Source organism: Nanorana parkeri, unplaced genomic scaffold (assembly GCF_000935625.1).
Source record: "Nanorana parkeri isolate BGI_ZX_2015 unplaced genomic scaffold, ASM93562v1 scaffold304, whole genome shotgun sequence".
Classification (NCBI taxonomy): Eukaryota; Metazoa; Chordata; class Amphibia; order Anura; family Dicroglossidae; genus Nanorana; species Nanorana parkeri.
The window spans coordinates 244,710-264,968 of NW_017306572.1; the positions used below are offsets into that span (position 1 = coordinate 244,710).

At 39.3% G+C, this 20,259-nt stretch overlaps 1 protein-coding gene across 1 annotated transcript in view; it reads right to left on the bottom strand.

Moving 5' to 3' along the window:
* Positions 1-20,259, bottom strand: part of COBL (cordon-bleu WH2 repeat protein) — a 246,178-nt gene that overhangs the window by 65,905 nt on the left and 160,014 nt on the right. The window contains exon 8 of the mRNA XM_018557793.1: positions 8,850-8,973. Within this exon, the coding sequence (XP_018413295.1) occupies positions 8,850-8,973 (124 nt within the window). The remainder of the gene's footprint in view (positions 1-8,849; positions 8,974-20,259) is intronic.

Here is a 20,259-nt window from a genome sequence, read left to right on the forward strand (position 1 = left end):
CGTACGTGCGTCCAAACATTCGTCCGTTCGTGCAAAACCCCAAATTTCGGAAATTCGTCCGAATTACGAATCCGATCCGAATTAGGAATCTAATCCGAAATCCAAAACGAAACACATACAGGACCCGATTTCGGAAATACGAAATAAACGAAATCCGAAACTAAACACATTTTTTGCGGCTGCACATGTCTAACAGTTCCCTAACATTTTTAGAAGACATCATTAGCATCATAACTTTTGTTTTAGGAGGAGCGGGAAAGGGTTATAACCCCTGTCAGGTTTTTATTGCTGGAAGCAGAAGAAAGGTGTGGAGTGCTGGATCTCTTAAAGCAATAGGGGGGAATGAGTCTCCTTAGCCTAGCCATACATTTGGCCAATTCCTGCTGACTCTGCAAAGGATTAAAACGTTGGTGGCCCCTCTGGCGCCACCCAGCTTGACAAACTTCGACTGAAAAGTTGAAAGATCCTGGTGGAAAACTGACAGCCGAACAGTGACTTCATACACTCAGGTGCAGATACTGTTTAAGTATTCAGACGGATAGCATGGGAGATTTCCTCATCCACACTGTTTAGCGTGGATGGGGGAATCAAGTGATTTCTGTCATTTAGCCCATGAAGCTGAGCAAGAGAATTCTACATGTGTATGGCTAACCTTAAGCAGCTCTTCCAGGATTGGTGACCAAAGGGTAGCCCATTGCTCGAGTACAGAATAAGTGTGCAAGGAGGAAAGTGGCAAAAGCAAAACATCCAGACGTATTTTTATTCAGATTCTTATATCATAAAATTCCAACGCACTTGGGGGGTTCAACGAATGCCCCTTACACATACAAAATTATGATCTGTATATAGTATTGATTGATGTGAAGTGGTATAGAATGACGAGCATACGTATGATGAGCTATATCATACATTATTAGGAAGTCAATTACACATATGAATTATGGGAAGATGATATATAATTTAGCTAAACAATTAAAAACAAAAATATTACAGATTATATAAGTAATATGTACTGTAAATCATATAAAGGAGACTTTTGTGCAGTGAACTGTATAGTAAATAATTACCTGGGTACTGTTGAACAATGTGTGTACTGGACTGATGGATTTAAAGGGATCCTGTGGAGTCATTACTCTGCTGGGAACATGGGAAATTAAGAAATTATATGATAAGGGATTGTAGAGGGAATGGAATGTGTGGAAAACATGAAAGGACCTGAAAGAGTGCTAAAAATTAAGTTGTAAAATAAACCAAGTGGGAAAATTAGGAATTAGAGAGGGATGTGAGCATAAGCAGGGAGGAAATCAACTGGTTACCAGAAGGGCCCAGTCACACCATATCCAGTGCGTTCCGGTGCGTTCCTAGCCCGTAACACACTGGATTGCATAGATCAGGCCAAGTCACATTCTGGGAAGGGAGGGGCGTGGTGGCACCATTCATGTCAATGGCACCGCAGGTACGCCCCCTCCCCGCACCATAATGCGAGGTACAGGAATTCCGTTCTTCCGGTGCAGTGCGATCAGAAAAAATAGTGCATGCCCTTAGGAAATAAAGGGTAGCAGAAAACAGAGGAATAGCGGCAGTCCCTGTGTATAAATAACTGAACATTTGTAAGTCTTGAAGGGAATGGAGTTATGTTTCCTGAGAAAAAAGGCCCAGTCTTTGGGGCCCGGAAAGTCAGCGAGCTTCTGAACCTAATTCCAAAAGGTCTGAAGCCTGGGGCAGGACCAGAAATTATGAAGCATATCAGCATGGGAACAAGCACACCTCCAACATAGTCTAGAGGATTGAGGCAACATGGAGTGTAAGGCTGCTGGAGTGCTATACCACCTAGTAATAATTTTACTTATGGAAGATTTAAACGAGAGTGAGGAGTTTAGAACGGGCATGCGGAGAAAAAGTAATATGCAAATCATGTTTCTGTTTTGCCAGGTAAGGAGTATTCCCATTCGAAGAGGGAGAGCTGCCAAGCAAATTCACCAGCAGGAGGGATGTAACGTATGAAGTGGGCTAACTGCATCCTCTGCCAAGGAGTCAGGATGTGGGAGGCGGAATTGGAGCTTGAGGAGGTCTGAGTGGGTGGGCCACTGAGAGCCCTGGAGGAACTGAAAGGCCCGGTATTGATGCAATTGATGAAGGCGAACAAAGGGTCCCTGAGACTCAGGGGGAGGATGTTTTGCTTAAGATCAAAAGTAAGGGTGAAGGGGATAGCGAAATAGATCCTTGAAAGAAAACTGCCTTAGCTATGTTCACAGTGGGTATAATAGTGGGGTGGTTTCGAATAGTGGACAGTACCTGGAGGAGGCACCAAGGAAGTCCGAAGAGTGGGGCATCTGAGAACGACTGCTCCATTTCATAATTTAGTATCAGAATGTAGAGCTGCAACAACTAATCGACATAATCGATTATAATCGATTATTGAAAAAGTTGTCAACTTTTTAATTCATCGATTAATCGGCTTCCGATTGGTTGGCCCTGTTCATGGCTCCACACACGCTGCGCGCCACACCTCCTCCCCACCTCACGCTCGCCGCTGCCAGACCCGCACGGCCGCATCCACGCTCCACAAGCCGCACCTCCTCCTCGCTCGCTCGCCCACATCCACGATTGGCACAGGGACGCGGGAAGAAAAAGTAAGGAGGAGCAGGTGTGGGTGGATGCCAGCCGCTGATAGACAGTCCCGATCTCAGAAGCAAGTTGCTGGAAGACTGCTCATGTAAGCCTGCACTTTCCCACACATGGTACTCTATAATGTATTGCTGGGATAGAAAAATGCCTACACCAATCAAGAATGTGAGTGAGGTGGATTGCCAAGTAGTAAAGGCAAATGTCAGGGAGTGCCATACTGCCAGCACATTTGGGTCTTCATAGAATTCTATGTTGTAGTCTAGCAGGTTTATTAGACCAGACACCAATTTGGTGAGGATAAATTGGATTTAACGGAACAATGAAGTAGAGATATGGATGGGGAAAGCCTGCATATGGGTATGGCAGTCTGGGCAGAATATTTTGTTTCAAAATGTGACCATGTTTGTAAATCTTTAGCAATGGTTGAAAGAAGAGGAGGGGAATTCATGCAGAAGGTCAATGATGGGTCCTTAGGGAGCTGGATACCCAAGTACTTTTTGGTGGGGAGCCCACCAAAAAGAAAAATTGCTTAGAACTCTACGGAGTCGTTCCTCAGACCAGCCTGTCATTGCTTTGTACAGGCTGAGCAGTTGCAGCTGTCTGGAACCACCTGTGATTTCAGTTGCAAGAATCCGCAGATTCTTGTCATATGTGGGAACAAGAAGCTCCTGTGAATGAGACCTAACTTGCCTATTTACTACAGTCACACAAACAATAGGACAATTTACTTAAAGGAGAACTATGGGGTTAAGGCTTTTCCCCATAGTTCTCCTTAGGGTAACGGGAGGACACAAACTAGAGTCCTCCCATCACCCTAGGCTCAGCTCGTGGTATACTGAAACGCGGCAGCTGAAGCGGATCCCGACAATTGTGCTGGAATCCGCCCAGCTGCGTGACTGACAGCTGGCTCTGCCTATCTAGAGGCAGAGCCAGCTGTACCCGCCACCTCCCCCGTCCGTTCTGCCAGTCAGTGCTGACGGATCGGAGCGGGGAATCCAGCCCCTCCCCCTGTCACGGCAGAGAGCTGTGACAGGATCGAGAGGTGAGTGAACGCCGGTATGTGTTTGCTCACCTCCCGATCTACTGAGCCGACCTGTGACTGTCTCATTGTCACAGGTCGGCTAAAACTATGAGGTGAGTGAAAAGCACTCACCTCATAGTTCTCCTTTAAATTTTGTGAGTAGGCCATAAATTCTTTGCTGAATTGTGACAAATAATTATACTTTAATATTGTTATTATTTCCTCGGTTTCCTTGTTATCAGTATGTTTTGAAGAAAAAACTAAACTACAATACAAAACTAATAAAAAAGTGACTTCCCCTGGAGAGATTTCTTTCAATTCCTTCTAAAGGTGGCCATACATCTTACAACCATTGTACAACTTTTTTTGTCCAGACATCTCACCCTCATTCAATCTTCTTACAACTAGCCCATCATGCACAAACCAATGTAGTTTGCAATTAACGCTTGTCAGCACTACTACCCAGACGATTTTCATTGATCGAAAAGGACAGATTTTCGTTTGAGCATGTGCAGTTTTCATCTCGAGATTTTTGTTGTACAACGCCGCCACTAACCTGTCAATTTTCATCCAACTAGATAAAAATATTCTAGCCTGCTTCAAAGACAAACATCTGCCAGTTGTACAGTCAGTTGAGATTGTGCACTTCCCATCAACTGGCAGATATTCGGACGAAAACAATATCGCAGACAAAAATCTCCAGATAATTGTAAGGTGTATGGGCACCTTTAGACTGTGCAGATGACATTTTTATGTTAGGGCATATCTGAAAGAAGGGTGTCAAGGTGTCTGGAGCAATCCTGTGACCAAAGAACTACAACTCAAAGTTGTAGGTTTTTCATGGGCATACTTTTTCCAGGTTAGTAAGGTATTGAAACTAATAGATAAGCATAAAAGACAAGCAACTAGTTTATTATAAAGGTAAGACTACATCTGCTGTTAGTGAAAGGTACCCAAGGAAAAGTAAAATGAGTATTGCAATAAAATATTAAACATTGACATTCATTTGTGTGAGCCAATGAACTGAGCTCTTATAAGTGTTTATACTGCAGTCACAAGAAGCAAACGAGCACTAAGGTTACATATTTTAACTTTTTTTTTTAAATACTAAAAAACGTAAACGTTAAATACTAAATTACTCATCCAGTTAGATATCAATATGGCTGACAAGCACCAGATGTTTGAGTTTACAATATTTTTAAATGTAAATGTGGCTTATAAGCTGACAAGTAGCTGGAACCTCTACTTTAAAACTTGGGATCATTTATTGAAGCTCCTACACCTGTGCAGGATTTTATACAGTCTCTGTGATGATTTTGGTATTCATTGACACCTTTCAAATCAACACTAAAAAAAACTTTCAACTCTGTCCAAGGTACTTCCAGTACTCAACAAGGTGCAATTCATATCATGTTAGCTAGTTAAATACACACATGCAGGTAAACATGCATGGAGGCATGTTAGGCCAATTACCTTGTTCTGATTTCAGCTGAAACTACTACTCCACGTACAAATTAACAGCTCACTTGCTGATTAGCAAAATGCTGTTAAAATACATACTAAAACACAAACCACTAACATCTTAAAATCTCAAAAACCACCAACATCTATAAAAGATACACTAGAATGGTGTTAGTGTAGAAGGAATACCAGTTATACATCCATAGTATGGTAACAAATATATTACATACCAGCATAATTAATGAGAGCTAAAAGCAGTATCACAAGCTCTTTAAAGTAAAACCAGCCAAACAGCTAAATATTAAGTTGAAGTACATGTATGTCAACTAGTTTACCTGCCAATATTTTTGTTATTCTGTACAGTCACAATTATGATTTACACCACCCTGTCAGACAGCCCAGTCAGGACAGTGCAGTGCACTATGCAGATTAACAACACCTTGTGTCACCTGTCTGCTCAATGGATTATGAATACGTGTCATCATTGTGTTAAGGTCCTTTCTGTTTTCCACTCCTCAATTTAGTTGCCAAAACATCTCCCCCATGAACTCCATGGGGCTATTATATAGGGCATTTGTCCAGCGTATAGCTAAGCGAACGATGCTCGCAGTGCATTATTGCCACTAGATGGATCCTAGGACCATAGGAATTCCCCATGCTCCTCGACTTCATCTAGTGGCAGTAATGGGCTGCAAATGTTGTTTGCTCGGCTATATAGTGGGGGAACACGTTATAAACCAGCTCCCAAGTGTCTGAAAATATTAGATTTACAGTACTGTGCAATATAACAAAGCACTGCATGTCTCACATCTCGCAATTTTCTATTTCTGTTATGCATGAGACTGCGAGAAGGTTTCAGGGAATCTTAGCAGGGAGCAGTGACTGACAGTTACTGCTCTGTGCAGGCAGAAGAGACCATGAGCGATCAGAGTCATCAGAGATCACATGACCAAGTGTCCAATGCTGGATCTAAGCTGTAGGGAGAGTATATTTTACTCACCTTGCACTTCTCGTGTAAGCACATTTAAAGGAGAATTATGGGAAATACATGCTTCCCCATAATTAAAGCTGACGTGTGACACTGAAGCTGTCACACCTTGGCTCTATAAATCGAGAATTGAGCGATTACATACCGTTGACCGCTCAGTTCCCGATCTTCTCCCTACAGAGAGCAGTGACTGTCAGTCACCGATACCTGCAAGGATCCCCCCCCCTCTCCGTTACTACAGCGCTGATTGGAGGGATGGACAAGGAAGGGGCAGAGCCAGCTGTCAATCAGGTGGCAGGGTGGATCCTGACAATATTGTCGGAATCTTTCCCGGCCACAGCCCAGCCCTGCGCTGTCAGCATATAGCGGGCAATAGCTATAGAGAACTATGGGCAAAAAAGGTTGGGCCATAGTTCTCTTTTAACAGCACTTTCATGAATACATTAATGGGATATGCATTACATACGAACTAAACCGCATTTATGATTGTTAAAGTAATATTTGTTTTAACATGTTTAGTTGTTTTCACCAAAGATAAACAAAAATTTAAATTAATTTATATTTTTTGCTGCTATACTGAAGAGGTCTATATACACTCATTTACAACTGAAATGGTATTTTATTCCTATTAAAGTGATTTAAGAGCTATCTCAGACAAAGCTGAAAGTGTATCATGGCTCTGAATGGATCAATTTTGTGTGATATCACTAAAAGGCTTTTTTTGCAATACAAATGTCAATACCTAGCCCATAATGCCTTCTCAGGCTATAATTAGGGAAACTGTCCACCATCCATCGTGTGTGTTAGGGCTCTGTCTTACTAAAGGATAATAAAAATTAATTAGCCAATGTACTAAAAGCAGATGACTTATTTTTTGTTTTATCAAAATAGATCTATTTAATACTAGTTTTAAAGGATATTAGTAAAAAGTTGACCATATTTCCAATCTGATCAGCTGCTACTTATAATTTTGGTGTCCTAAAGTTAGATCCTGCCATCATTTCTATAACAAAATATCTAGTTTTACTCAGAAATTTTCCATATTTTAGAGCACTTATTACATGTGTATTTAAAATATTCTAGAAACACCATGTAATCTGATTGTATATTGGCATGTATATGGAGTAACATTGCAAGCTACATCACAGTAGTTCTCTGCAAATGTTCAACTGATTACATATCCTTTATTCCTGAAAAATTGAGTAGTGTACTATTACCAGAAAAACAACATAATTATGCAGGATGCAATATTCTCAGGCCTGAGAACAGCATAACATTGCTACTTTGCTTCATTATAAGGCGAGTGATAACTGCTTTTTACATCTTACACAGCTAAAATTACATTTGCAATTCCCATTAGCACACTAATTGAGGCAGGCATTTATAAGTGAAAAATAAACAAAAATAAAATAGAATTAACATGATCAGTTTTAGGTTACAGGCATCAAGTCAGAATACCTTGACATTTTATGTTTTCTTGTGTTATGATAGAGCTTGATTTGCCAAATATTAGAAACATAAAACCCGAGCTTTAGGCACAACAACTCTCATTTAAAAGTATTCCTCAATAGCCACAAAGGATATAAATCCATTTTGTGTGCATTAAATGCCTGATATTTACCTTGTAGAAGTGGCAGTGACATCATCACTGTGCTGCTTATAGTTTATGCAGACAGCAGAGCTGTGGAAGGGGCCCAGCAGCCCCTCCCACTACAAGCTGTCTACAGGAGGGGGCGTATACAAGACCAGTCACCCTGCACAAGGAGAGAGAGCAGCACTGACTGGTCTTTATAACAGCAAGCTCCTGTAGGAAGGAAAATATTCACGCTAGATTACTTTACAGATCTGGAAGAAATACACAAATAAAATGGGAAAACTTATTTCAAAACCTAAACACAGACCAGATGTGGGATTGTTTTAAAAACACACTACTTACTGCTACTTCAAAGTGTATACCATTAGGGAGCAAAAGCAAAATATCAAAGTCTAAACCAATATGGTTTAATAAATCTGTAAAACAACACGTCAAGGACAAGAGAGCGGCATTTATAAAAGACGGAGGGGACGGCATTGGCGATTACCAAGATTCAAGTAAGAATGCATGTGCCCTTTGTATTTAGACTTTTTTTTACTTCCCAGAGTTCAGCTTTAACTTACATTTTAAGTAACCTAATTGGCAATGGATGGCTTTTCAAGGAGACATGCTGTTGAATGAGCCCCTGAATGCCTGGGCCCAACATCAATATAACAACCCCAATACAGTATTTCCTTTCCCTATTACTTATTATTTTTAAAACTGGCTCACCACAGATGAGACATTCCAATGTAATAGCAGTGGAAGCATGCTCTCTTGTTATTCCTCTTCTACTCTTGAGTATAGACCTCATTTACACTATGGCAGGAATTAGGCAGGTGGTTCTATCCCATGCCAATCACCCTCCAAGAGTTGGTTACAACATATGGGCAGTAGCTGGGTTTCTCCCAGAAAGGTGTAAGCAAGACATTGTTGTCTTTTGAAGACAAACATGTTTTATAAGTGTTTTGTCTTATTTTTCTTTTTGTAAGCTGTAAATATATGAGTGTTTTCAATGTTCAGTTAAATAGACACGTGTAGATTTTCAGTCTATTATTATTATTATTATATTATTAAATAGTTTATTTGTGGACTTAATCAGTGAACAAAATGGGAATTGCAGTACATAATCCAGGCAAGTTAATGCATGCTGATGTCCTCATGCAGCTAATACTCACTCATGGAGCTTTTCCTTTTCTCCAGATCTTCATTCTTTTCATTTGGCATTTGAGGATTTGGTGGTGGTGGTGGTGGTGCTCTTCTTTTCTTTTTCTGCTGTTCCTTTTGAACTGTGGCATAAAGCTGAAATATAGCAAAGGAATTAGTACACACAATATCAATATAGCATTTAAATAAAATGGTACTAAACAGGGGCGTAACTAGAAATCCCAGGGCCCCATAGCAAAATTTACAGCAAAGCAAAGTACAGTTACTGTCATTTACATGGTGCACTAGAGCTGGTAATGGGTCAGGGGCTACTTAGACACATTCCATTCTATGGGAGTCTGGCATCATTCATCATTATTATCTTCTTCCTCAGCAGCAGAACTACATTGTTCAAAGCAGGCAACTGTGACACTTCTTAAATTATTAGTATATTAGATATATACAGTAGATAGGTATACTTATTTAAATAGGTCACTGAATATATCAAGATCAGCTCGTCCACAAATGACCACAGGCAGGTTGTATCCTTAAATCTTCGGGTACTGTGGCCTAAGTGTGATCTTCAGTGACACTGCTTTTGCAATAGGATTCTACAAAAGATTGGCTATACAAACTTATGTCTATCCACAACAACTTCATGATTCACAGCCTGTGGAAGACATTGACTCTTTCAGTAGCTGGCTGCAACCTGATAACATCTTATGCATGCAGTCAAAACAAAAACTGAAATGAATATGTTTTCACTCTGGCCTTGAAAAACCTTAGACTTAAACCTGACATGGAATAGAATTACTTATGAGCTAACTTTTCAGTGCTGTAAAGGCCCAAGGAAATACTCTGTGATTATATTTTAAAAGCACAAAGCCAAAGAAAATAAATATTTTAATTGTCTTTCCTGCTCTACAGGTTTTCCCACGAAACAAAAATAAACAAAACCAGGTCAGTCAACTGTTACTGTCTAAAGAAATCTTAAAATGCAAAGTAAGTAATCACAGAAAAGATAGGTGATGACAATTAGCACTAGGGATGCCCCGATACCGATACTAGTATCGATATTGGTGCTGATACCGAGTATTTGGTCAAGTACTCGTACTCCCCCAAATGCTCCAATGCCTAGCCCGATACTTCTTGTATCAGGAAGCCGGGCAGCACGTCATTACACGCTGCCCGGCTTCCTGATTGGTCGGGAATAAAATGAAACACCACTCGTGAAAGTCCATGTGACAAGGAGTATAATCAATAAAGATGAATCCATCCTGCAACAGTTCTAAATAAACTCTTTAAAAAAGTTCAATCTCTCCACCGATTAATCAAAGTGCTCGGGTGCTCAAACACCTCAGCAGACTAGGACTTACCAAACAACAATGCCTCTCTTTTTACAGATCGGCATATAGTGCTTATTATCCTGTCCTGTCTCTCCTCACTTGTGGAACCCCCCGTATGGTAAACAGCAAAGGAAAGAAAAGAGGCTCCAATAGTGTAAAACCATTATACAAAATTTGATTTTTTTGTATTAAAACACACACTCACGAGAAGCTAAAACAAATCAGCAATTACAAAGTGCCTAAGCCTGTATAATGTATTGTGCCAGAAGGAACCTTAAACTGCGGTCTCGATATCCCCCGATATCTGCGGCGTCAGTTCCGATACGTCCCCTCCAGCACCACCACTGACGTCACTTCCAATTGCGCTTCGACCAACACCCCAACGTTTCGTCTATTCTGGCTTTGTCAAGGTGATGAGAATGGGGAGAACAGCAGTGAGTGAACTGCCGGACGTTCGACTCAGCCGATCCAGATGTTGGATCCGATAAAGGCAAATGTGTTCTTCACTTCAGCTCATCCGAACTGTTCGGATGAACCAAAGTGAAGTGAAGAAAGTCAATGTACAGCTGTTTTCAGCCGTAGAGGGCTGAAGTGAATAGCTGAACGGTGTTCACTTCGGGTTGGTTATTCACTCTGCTGCCTTTGGCAGTTTAGTGAATAACCCCCTAGGACTAGTAGACCTGCACATACCATTATGTATCTTTTCAAGCTCCCCAGTACCTTTGTAATAAAAGGTGGTCAATAAACAAAATATTGATTATTGATCAGCTATATTGTCCATTACATTGAGGGACTAATGCTAAGATGCAAAAAGCAAGACATGGAGTGCGAGAGCATTTGGAGCACATAGGAATATATCTGAAGGTACATACAGGCTCCTCTAGGTGGCTGCTTTTCAGGCATGCTAGCAGGTTAGTACATTTGATGTCTACCTTAAAAAAAGAGAAATAATTTGTCCTGTTCCTAATTGGAATTCAGAAGTGAACACATGTTCACTTGGTTATTCCCACAATGTCTAGTCTTTATTAACCACCTTGTGACTGGAGACATTTTTTTATTTTCCACACAAGTTAAAATCTGCACTTGAAAATTACTTAAAACCCCAAAATATTATATATTTTCTAAAAAAAATTAAAAAATCAGCGGCCCTGTAGAATAAAAAGATGGTAATTAATTTTTTTTTATGCCGCATGATATTTGCATTTGCATTGCACACCTATAATGGAAGTTTGCAGAGGAGATAATGAGTGGACCCTGGAGTTTAACCCCTTTAACCATATGCAGTGTTCACTTCAAAAACTTTGAAGTATGCACAGTGGTAAAACATAGGGGTCTATGCACAAAGCTGCCGAAGGATCTGGCCGTAGCTTCGGCCGAATATACAAGAAGTATTGCCTTGGTACTCCACATGAAAGTAGTAGTATAAATGTAGAATATACTGTATGTAGTAGTGTACTAAAGGTTTGGTAGGCATATTTGCTTACTTGTTTTAGGTCAGTGCCATATATTATTGAAGTCAGACAGTTAGGCATTTAGCATTGTTAACCCCCCCTCCCCCCAGCAAAACCCCCATCAATTGCAGATTCCACACTTATTTCAGTATGGGTTTCCTTTATGCTTACCGGGTTTGCATATGTAAATACAAGGTCAACAGTGAATAGAAACAGGTGTCAAAAAACTTATAGTGTTGAACTTCAGCTAAATATACAGTTGACATACTGTACATACATGTAAAAGGTCTACTCTAACCTATCAAAGAATTTGTAACTTTGTGTAGCCAGTTTTGTGTTCTGCACATGTCTACCAGGGCAGCCAGAACCTTTACAGTTGCTGCACAGCTTAGTGAAACACACACCTCAGCATGCTGATTCGACAATGAAGGAGTAGCAGCACACTGCTATGTCCTACATCTGCCCACTCCTATTTACTCCTATCAGCAACTTCGCTCTCAGCACTTATTCACCAAAGGAAATACTAATTGGCTGCTAGTACTAGGCAATGCACACTTTGAGAGCTGCTATGCAAATGATTACTGAAGGATAATATCAAGACCAAGTTCAAGTACCTTGCATTTAAAAAAATACAAATAATGATTGTTATTAAATACATAATTGCATAACTCAGTCTTTTTTTTTCTATAGCTGCTTTGACTTTGGCTTTAAACTGCCCACAGACAGCCAGGAAGTCTCTTTGGCAGGGTGTCAACAAAAGTTGCAGATTTCCATATATCCATACACATACAATCTTTTCATAATCCAAATGTAATCTTCTGGATTGGGGGAATACCATCCTATGTCTATGGGCAGCTTTAGGCCTTGATTAACAAAAAGCAAAAATAATAGAAAGATCTAGTGTGCTACCTGCTTATCATTGTTACTAACTTTCCTTTACCTTAACTAATATTTATCAGTTACTAGCAAACAGATTAAACAGACAACCTGTTCCTGCAACACATGCCAAAGTACAAACAAAGCACAAAGACTATGTATTTCCATGTAACACACGTATTATTATTTTGGTTAACGTCTGCACTGACTGATTAATGTGAGGATGCGTGGATTGGTCAAATTGATTTTGAATAAGAGCCAGTGCATGGAGGTGTTCTTTCCAAAACTTACGTTTATTGCTGGCTTAATGACATAGATTACTTTCAGGCTCCAGTAGCAAGTTGTATCTCCAAAACTTCCTGAACTTTGCTCCCCCCCACCGCACTCTCTGCAAGCTGCTTTGATTGCTTGGGTTTATACAGCAAAATGCTTGTCAATCTATTGGCAATAAATTCTCAATGTGACTGGATAAAATTCAGTTGGCACAGAGTGGATGAAATGTAGCATGATGAGTCCAATTTGCTTAAGCAGGCTGAAACAGATGGTGCCATCATTATTGTTTAAATAATTTTCTGCACACAGAGCTCCCAATCCCAACAGTGCTATATCTAGTGGCCTTGACTTTGTTCTGAATTAGAGCTATGTTCTATCAACAGTCCAATCTTTGGAACTTTATTGGATGATAGGACCAGGATAAAATAAGCCATGTTTTATCAGGTCTGCTGCCAGAAGCAATTGAAATGAAGATGCACTTAATAAGGGAGAGAGATTGTAATGAAATAGCTGTGCTTCATTCAACTGCTTCCATTTACGTAAAGACTGTTCAGGATTGTAACAAGCATTTGATCAACAAGTTAAAAAAATTACTTTGTTCACCTTGTACCTGTACTGGCTCTTTGGGGTTAATTTACTAAAGGCAAATAGGCTGTTTACCTTGCAAAAGAATTTCCACTTTGCAGTGGAATTTTCCCTATAGCTTAGTGAATATGGTGAAAAATCACTTTGCAAATCACATGCACGTGAAAAAAACCCAAAAAACTGTATTTTTCCTTGCACATGATTAGATGATGGAAGTCAGTAGAGCTTCACCTCTTTTTCGAAGCTAAATTAAGTATCTCTTGTAAAGTGAAAATTTCTTACTTGCCTACAGTAAATAAACCTCTCCAACTGCACTATTAAAGAGTACCTGTATTAAGAGTGAGGTGTAGAGGTTGAAATGAGGTATGAAATAGGGCTGGGTTATACCAGCTTCATTCATTCCTCATTGCTTTGTATAGGGCCTGTTCACACCAACACATTGTGGTGGTGTGGGTTGCGATAAAATGATGTAGGCTTCACAATGTGCTTCAGCATGAGTTGTGTAAAAAAATGGATCATTCAAAAAAAGCAAACAAAACTGCACTGTAATTTTAAGCACACACACATGCCTGATACAAGTGTTGTCTAAGAATGATGCACATACAAACTGTGAATGTAAAAGAAAGACTAGAAGAATGTTAAAGATAAATTGGATAAGGAGCCTATAAGACATAAATAAACTGCTTCAAGTAAAAGAATGACCAAGTTATTTTGTAAAGTAGCCACCACTCCCAGCTTGCTCCCGTGATGGAATTTAACCTCAATACTAATTAGTAAACTAAACATGAGATTGTAGTCCATCAGAGGAGCAAGCTTGGAGTGGTGTCTACTTTACAACACACACAGGAACCATGGGGAACAAAAGTAGCCACCCTCCAGAAGGAAGGACAGTATCAGCACCAATTCAGAGATGATTTGAGGACCTACAACTACGTGATGCACAAATAAGATGCATTTTTGTTAATAGTTTGGGCACTTAAATGCATTTTTAAGATTTAACTCCTGAGTTTAGTGTCACTTTAAATGTCCACACAGAATAAAAAGGGGCTTTTAATTTTTCATATAATAGCCTGTTATACATTAATGAAAGCTGCAGTAAAAAGAAGATACTTCATGCATAGCAATGAATCGGCCATCACCTATGTTGTATTTGTTACATGAAAGTTGTCTAAAATGAATTATATAGTCCACTGACATCTGTACACCCATATCGGTACAGGGTGTGCTTTGAAATAATCTATAAGGAAAAGCAAAGTTCAAGATTGTGGAAGTTCTGCAAAAAAACAAAATAAAAACCAACACATCTTACATTTTTTAGGAGAACTAACAAGGAATTAATAGAATGTTTATGTATTGTGCTTTTGGGAATTAACTTGTATCCTACTAAGCATTCACATAGCTAGCCTTGGCATTCACTAGCTTTTTTTTCTCACACAACGAGGGGAAGGTTCATTTCCTTTCAGTCACAACTGTTCTCATACCTCAGGCTCTTGACAAAATGTCAAGGTCGGCAATCGTTAAAAATTAATAAAACTGTAATCTTTATCAAACACTTCACCAAGTTAAACTGGACATGTCATGTAGGAAGTTACCTATAAGCAAGACAGGGTTATTAAATGACCGACAAAATAGCTGAGATTTCCTTTACTTAATGTCTCCCAATACTTCCTTGCCGTCTACATCAGGCTGAGGAAGTCAGTCTGTGCCGTGCATAACATCCTTGCCAACAAGAGGCACACAATGTTTGTTTTGACAACTAAACTGACTTCCATAGTGTTCCCAATACAATAAATCTAGTCTATTTTCACCTAAACAAGCACATACTAGTGCAGCTTCTCAAAATAAATGTAATTGAACTATGTGTATGTTATATGCAATAATATAATGCATTTGTTGCAATTTACTCACATTACTTAAATAGAACTGCAAACACAAATGATAAAAAAATAAATAGTACATTAAATTGTTAAAAATCAAAACCATCTGTTGCTGCAATAATACACTTTGATCCAGAGTATTCCTTCACAGTACTTTTTTCTGCTGCTAGATGTCCTTATAGTCTGATGGCCAGCATCTTTCAACCCACTTCCTCTAAACCAAGGTGGCCCAGAACCCACCCAGCCTGTTACGGGACAGCAAAAAGAAAAGCGGCACAGTGATGAGCTTTTATCCTTGACACTCTGCCTTCATTTCCTATCAGCATGTGTCTTTTCAGCTCATAAACTGATTGGCTCCTACTGCTAACTCCTCTCACACTGTAGCCCTTCTGTACAGAGACTGAAGAGGCTGATAAAAGGCCAAATGGATACTAACGATACTAACACTGCTTGCATTTAAAAATACATTTACTTATGTAGTAATGATTACAAAGCTGCATCAATGTGTGTCTTTTATATCTGCCTAGAGTTTAGATTTAAGGTGCATCTACACCCAAAAGCAAAAATGTAATATATTTCAGCTTCCTAGATATGGTGGCTGAAGTATTTTCCTTTTTCAATTAATTTTTAGCAAGTACAGAAAAAAACCTGTTGACCTTGACAGAAATGCAGTTTCCTTGTTACTTCCTGTAAGTTGAAAAGACATCATAACCAATGTTTTGTGAACTACTAGTCTCTTTAATCTACAATGCAATGGAGATGAACAAAGGCAGCCATGTTTGAAGTCAAACTGGTGACAGCCATAGTTTCTTTCATAGATATCATAGGGAAGTGAGTGTAAGAACAAAGCACCAGAAAGTGTGTAATTTGCAGCATTATCAGGTACTGGTAAGCTGCAATCTATAAAGTTTTTGTTTTGGGGTTTAGATATGCTTTAAAAAAAGAAAACATCATGGTTACCTATTTAAAGTAATTCTGAAAGTGAGCCTTTGGTTCCTAATGTATACTTCAGCAGTGAGATCTGTCTGCCATAATTCCCAACATTGTTTCTTTCCACCTGGGAGTTTAGGATGTTCACACTTAACATTGCTTGTTGCAGCACCTCTTGATAAATCAATAATTCCAACAGGGAGAGTAGGATGTCCTCATTAGACGTGCACCGAAATGAAATTTTCAAAACCGAAATGAAAAATATCAGGCCGAAACCGAAAATGTTTTTTATTCTATTTCAAAATTATTTAAATGCTTTATTTTTATTTATAAACTTTTAATTTTTTTATATTTCATTTTTTTTTATTTATTCATTTTTATTCAATATTTTTATTTTTTACTTTACTTTTAGGGGCTTCGGGGAAATATTAGGGGTCTAAACAGACCCCTGATATTTCCCTTTTAAAATAGAAAAAGATATTGAGGACGCCATTCTGACACGCTGTCAAAGGAGGCTGGGTGGGACGATGCGGGAGGAGAGCTCAGCCTCCTGTGACAGCAATGGCCGTCTCCGCCCACACCGCCGCTCTCCTGATCTGTCACAGGAGGCTAAGCGGGGCGGGAGGAGAGACGCCTGCTGCTCACAGCGCTCTCCTCACACACAGATCTGCCTCCTGTGACAGTTTCTCTCCTCCCCACTGGAACACAGGGCAGCATCCAGCGGGGAGGAGAGAAATGCACAGATGCACCGCTATTTCGTCCAAAAAATTGCACTTTGCCAAAAGTGCCATTTTCGTCTGATATGTTTCGGCAGCCGATATATCGGTGCATCCCTAGTCCTCATAATAAAAACATTAGGCATATAGACCTAGGAACTAAAGCATGGAGATCTCACCAAATAGGTTCTTAAAGAGTTATAAATGTCATGCAGTGTAATTTTTGTAGTGTTTTATGAATACTGAAAAGTTAGTTTTGGGTGGGCTAACCCATTAAAAGTCATTAAAAAATGACTCTTCATATGATACATGCAAAATGGGTACAGGCCAGATTTCTATTTAATTACCATAACATTGTACAGTATGTACATTGTAACATGTACAGCTAATAAAACATTATATTTTTTGTTAAAGCTTAATACAGTGATGTGAAAATGTTAGTACACATCAAGGAAATTGTTGACTGTTTAACATATTTGAACAGCCAAACATTATCAGGGTTATTCATAAAAGGGTGAAGAGTTTGGAGAGGCCAGGAGAAGTGAACAATCTAGGACAACATAGCTGAACTGGAAATCAAACATTTGGAGGTCAAAAATTGAGTTGATGTCAAAGACTGGTGTTCAGTTATGCAAAATGCCTATAAGAAGTCATTTCTACTAAAGGTGACAATGCCAGATTCAGAAGTCAAGGTTGTATTTACTTTTTCCCAATACATCATTACATCTATTGATATTTTTGTTGAATAAATTAACGAAAAGGCACATTTTTTGTTCAAGTATATCATCTTCACTTATAGGCACTGTTTGAATGAATTTCTAATGTTTGTCTGTTCAAATATTTTGAAAACGTTATCTATTCCCATTGGGTGTTCTTCCTCTTTATAACTTGACTATATGCAGCATAAAATCTAATAAAATATACAAGGTATTCCCATGACACAGCCAATTCCGAAATGTCACATGGCACTGCAATGTGATATATTTATGTACAAGTTATTATTCTCCCATTAAATCCACACAACATAACAAGACCACCTAGGTACAACTATGTTGACCTCTGTCAACAGCATTATGTACATTTTCAGTTATGCCAATACAAAATGGCTTCAGTTCATCCTGGAAAATGTCCTGCTCTCCAAAAAGACACTTCACATTGATACTAATGGCACACACAGAAAAATGTTACTGTATTAATCTTTATTATTGTCTGCATGCTGCTAGGTATTTACAGACAGGTAAATTATGATAACGATAAATCACAAAGAACTACACAGCTAGTTCCTATAGCAATACACGAAATATGAGCTTAGGGTACTAATCTGCTTCCTGGTGGGCAAAGAGAAATCTACTTCAACCTTCTCAAATGCTTCCATTAACAGCCAAATCCCTCTCTCTGACTTAATCAAGAAATGGTCTGTGAGAAAAAAAAATGTCTCTCAGACCCCAGCTTAATTAGAACATTTACAGCCACTGTCAGGTTCATTTTCTAACAAACTGTCAAGAATACATGCATGTCAATAGAGAAAAAAATGTGTTTGCTCTGAGCTCAGCAATACATAGCACATAGCGTCATACCACTGGCCCTGGTCTCCCTCAAGCTAATCTTTCCTGACTTACTATGCCTTGTTCTGCACTGTGACTCTGTGTGGAAGTGGGCATCTTGGTAGACGCAGGGCTTTCCTTCCTCATGTAACAGCCTCCAAAGAAACCAGCAAGCAGCATAAGAGTAACCACCAATTCTCACTCACACCAATTCTCACTCAATTCTGCAGCTGTGCCTTAGATCTCAAACTGCAGATATACAGCTATGAGGCTCTAGGCACAGAAATGCCTAGGTACACTCGCATACCAGTACGCTACTATTTTTCTGGAGGAATTTAGGGCAATGCTTAGGCACAAATAACACTTCTTGACATTTTCACAATGCATTGGTTGTGCTTATCTTCTTCTTTTTTTTGACTCTTGAGATGATGGCGCTCTTTTTTAGTCTTCATTCACGTGGATTTCTCATTGTGGTTGTTCCCTCTCTCTGAAGGATTCCCTGCTTTGTGAAGGGCTGCTGGTACCACGCCGCCAGGCTCAAATATTGCTCCTAATCGACTAAAGAAAGTTGGTGGTCCAGAGCCTCACCCTCACTCACCCTTAGACACAATTAACTGTGGCATTTATGAAAATGCCATAATGTTCTGGATTCCTCTGGCCACAATAGAGACAGCTATATACTCCATCCACAAGTCATTAGATATAGAACGTACTGTATGTGTGATCATTCCATAAACTGACTAGTGACTAATGACTAGTTTTGGAAAGAAGGGATTATAGGACCATATTTGCTGAAATGATTCTAAAGTCAGGCTCTATGTTTTACTGGAAAAGATAGCAGTATACCAATCATCTCCAAACTTTACTGAACAAGATGGCCTCACATTGGAGATAACAAGAATGTGTGTCTCTCAGCTAAGATCACCAATATCAACCTTTAATTCTGCTATACTCCAATAAAAATAGTAGTGATCCGTTTATTTTCAATGAGAAATCTCATATCCTTTCATCATTTTCAGTTTAAATCTAGCATTATGGCTGAAACGCCATAATGTACTGTATGTGCTATGTGTAGTGTTGTACGGGCATGTACTTCATGTCTAAATCTCAAACTGGAAAGTAAATGCGGAAAGATAGTTTCATTCAAATTAGGATTGACAACAAATTGTTATGATGGAACACTGTGATCTAATTCAGAAGACCAAACACACAATAAAAACATAAGGGTGACGACTTATATCTAGTGTTTACATTTTCAAGGCCTAATAGTATCAAATAAACTGTTTAATACATACATATATGTATGCTCACTAGCACGCACAATGGTGGCTTCATAGTAACCTTGCAAGGAAAAGGAGCCGCCCTAAAACAAGATATCCGGGTCAATGCTCAGGGAACCAGATGCAGGAAACTAAAACCTTTAAACATCAAAAAAGCAGCATCCATTATATGTAATTTAATCAGCATTGCTGCGACATCATCACTGGGTCTCTGTGCTTTTCTATGCAACATATACAAATCATGAATGACGGGAGGGGCTAACAGGGTACTGTACATAGCTTCCTGAAAACACCATGAGGGGAATTAATCAAAACTGGAGCAGACAAAAACTGGAGCAGATGTGCATAGCAACCAATCAGCTTCTCTCTTCAGTTTGTCTAGTTAAGATTTGAAAATTAAAGAGAAGCTGATTCAGATTTTGTCTGCTCCAGTTTTGATAAATCCCCCTCCCTGTATTACGGTAGTATCCCTCGCAAAGGAACTCAGCTCTGATGCAAGCAGTGGGCTGGCTCCTGGGAGTTGTTCAAATATTTAGAGTAAGACATTTCAGCACAAAAGAGGAG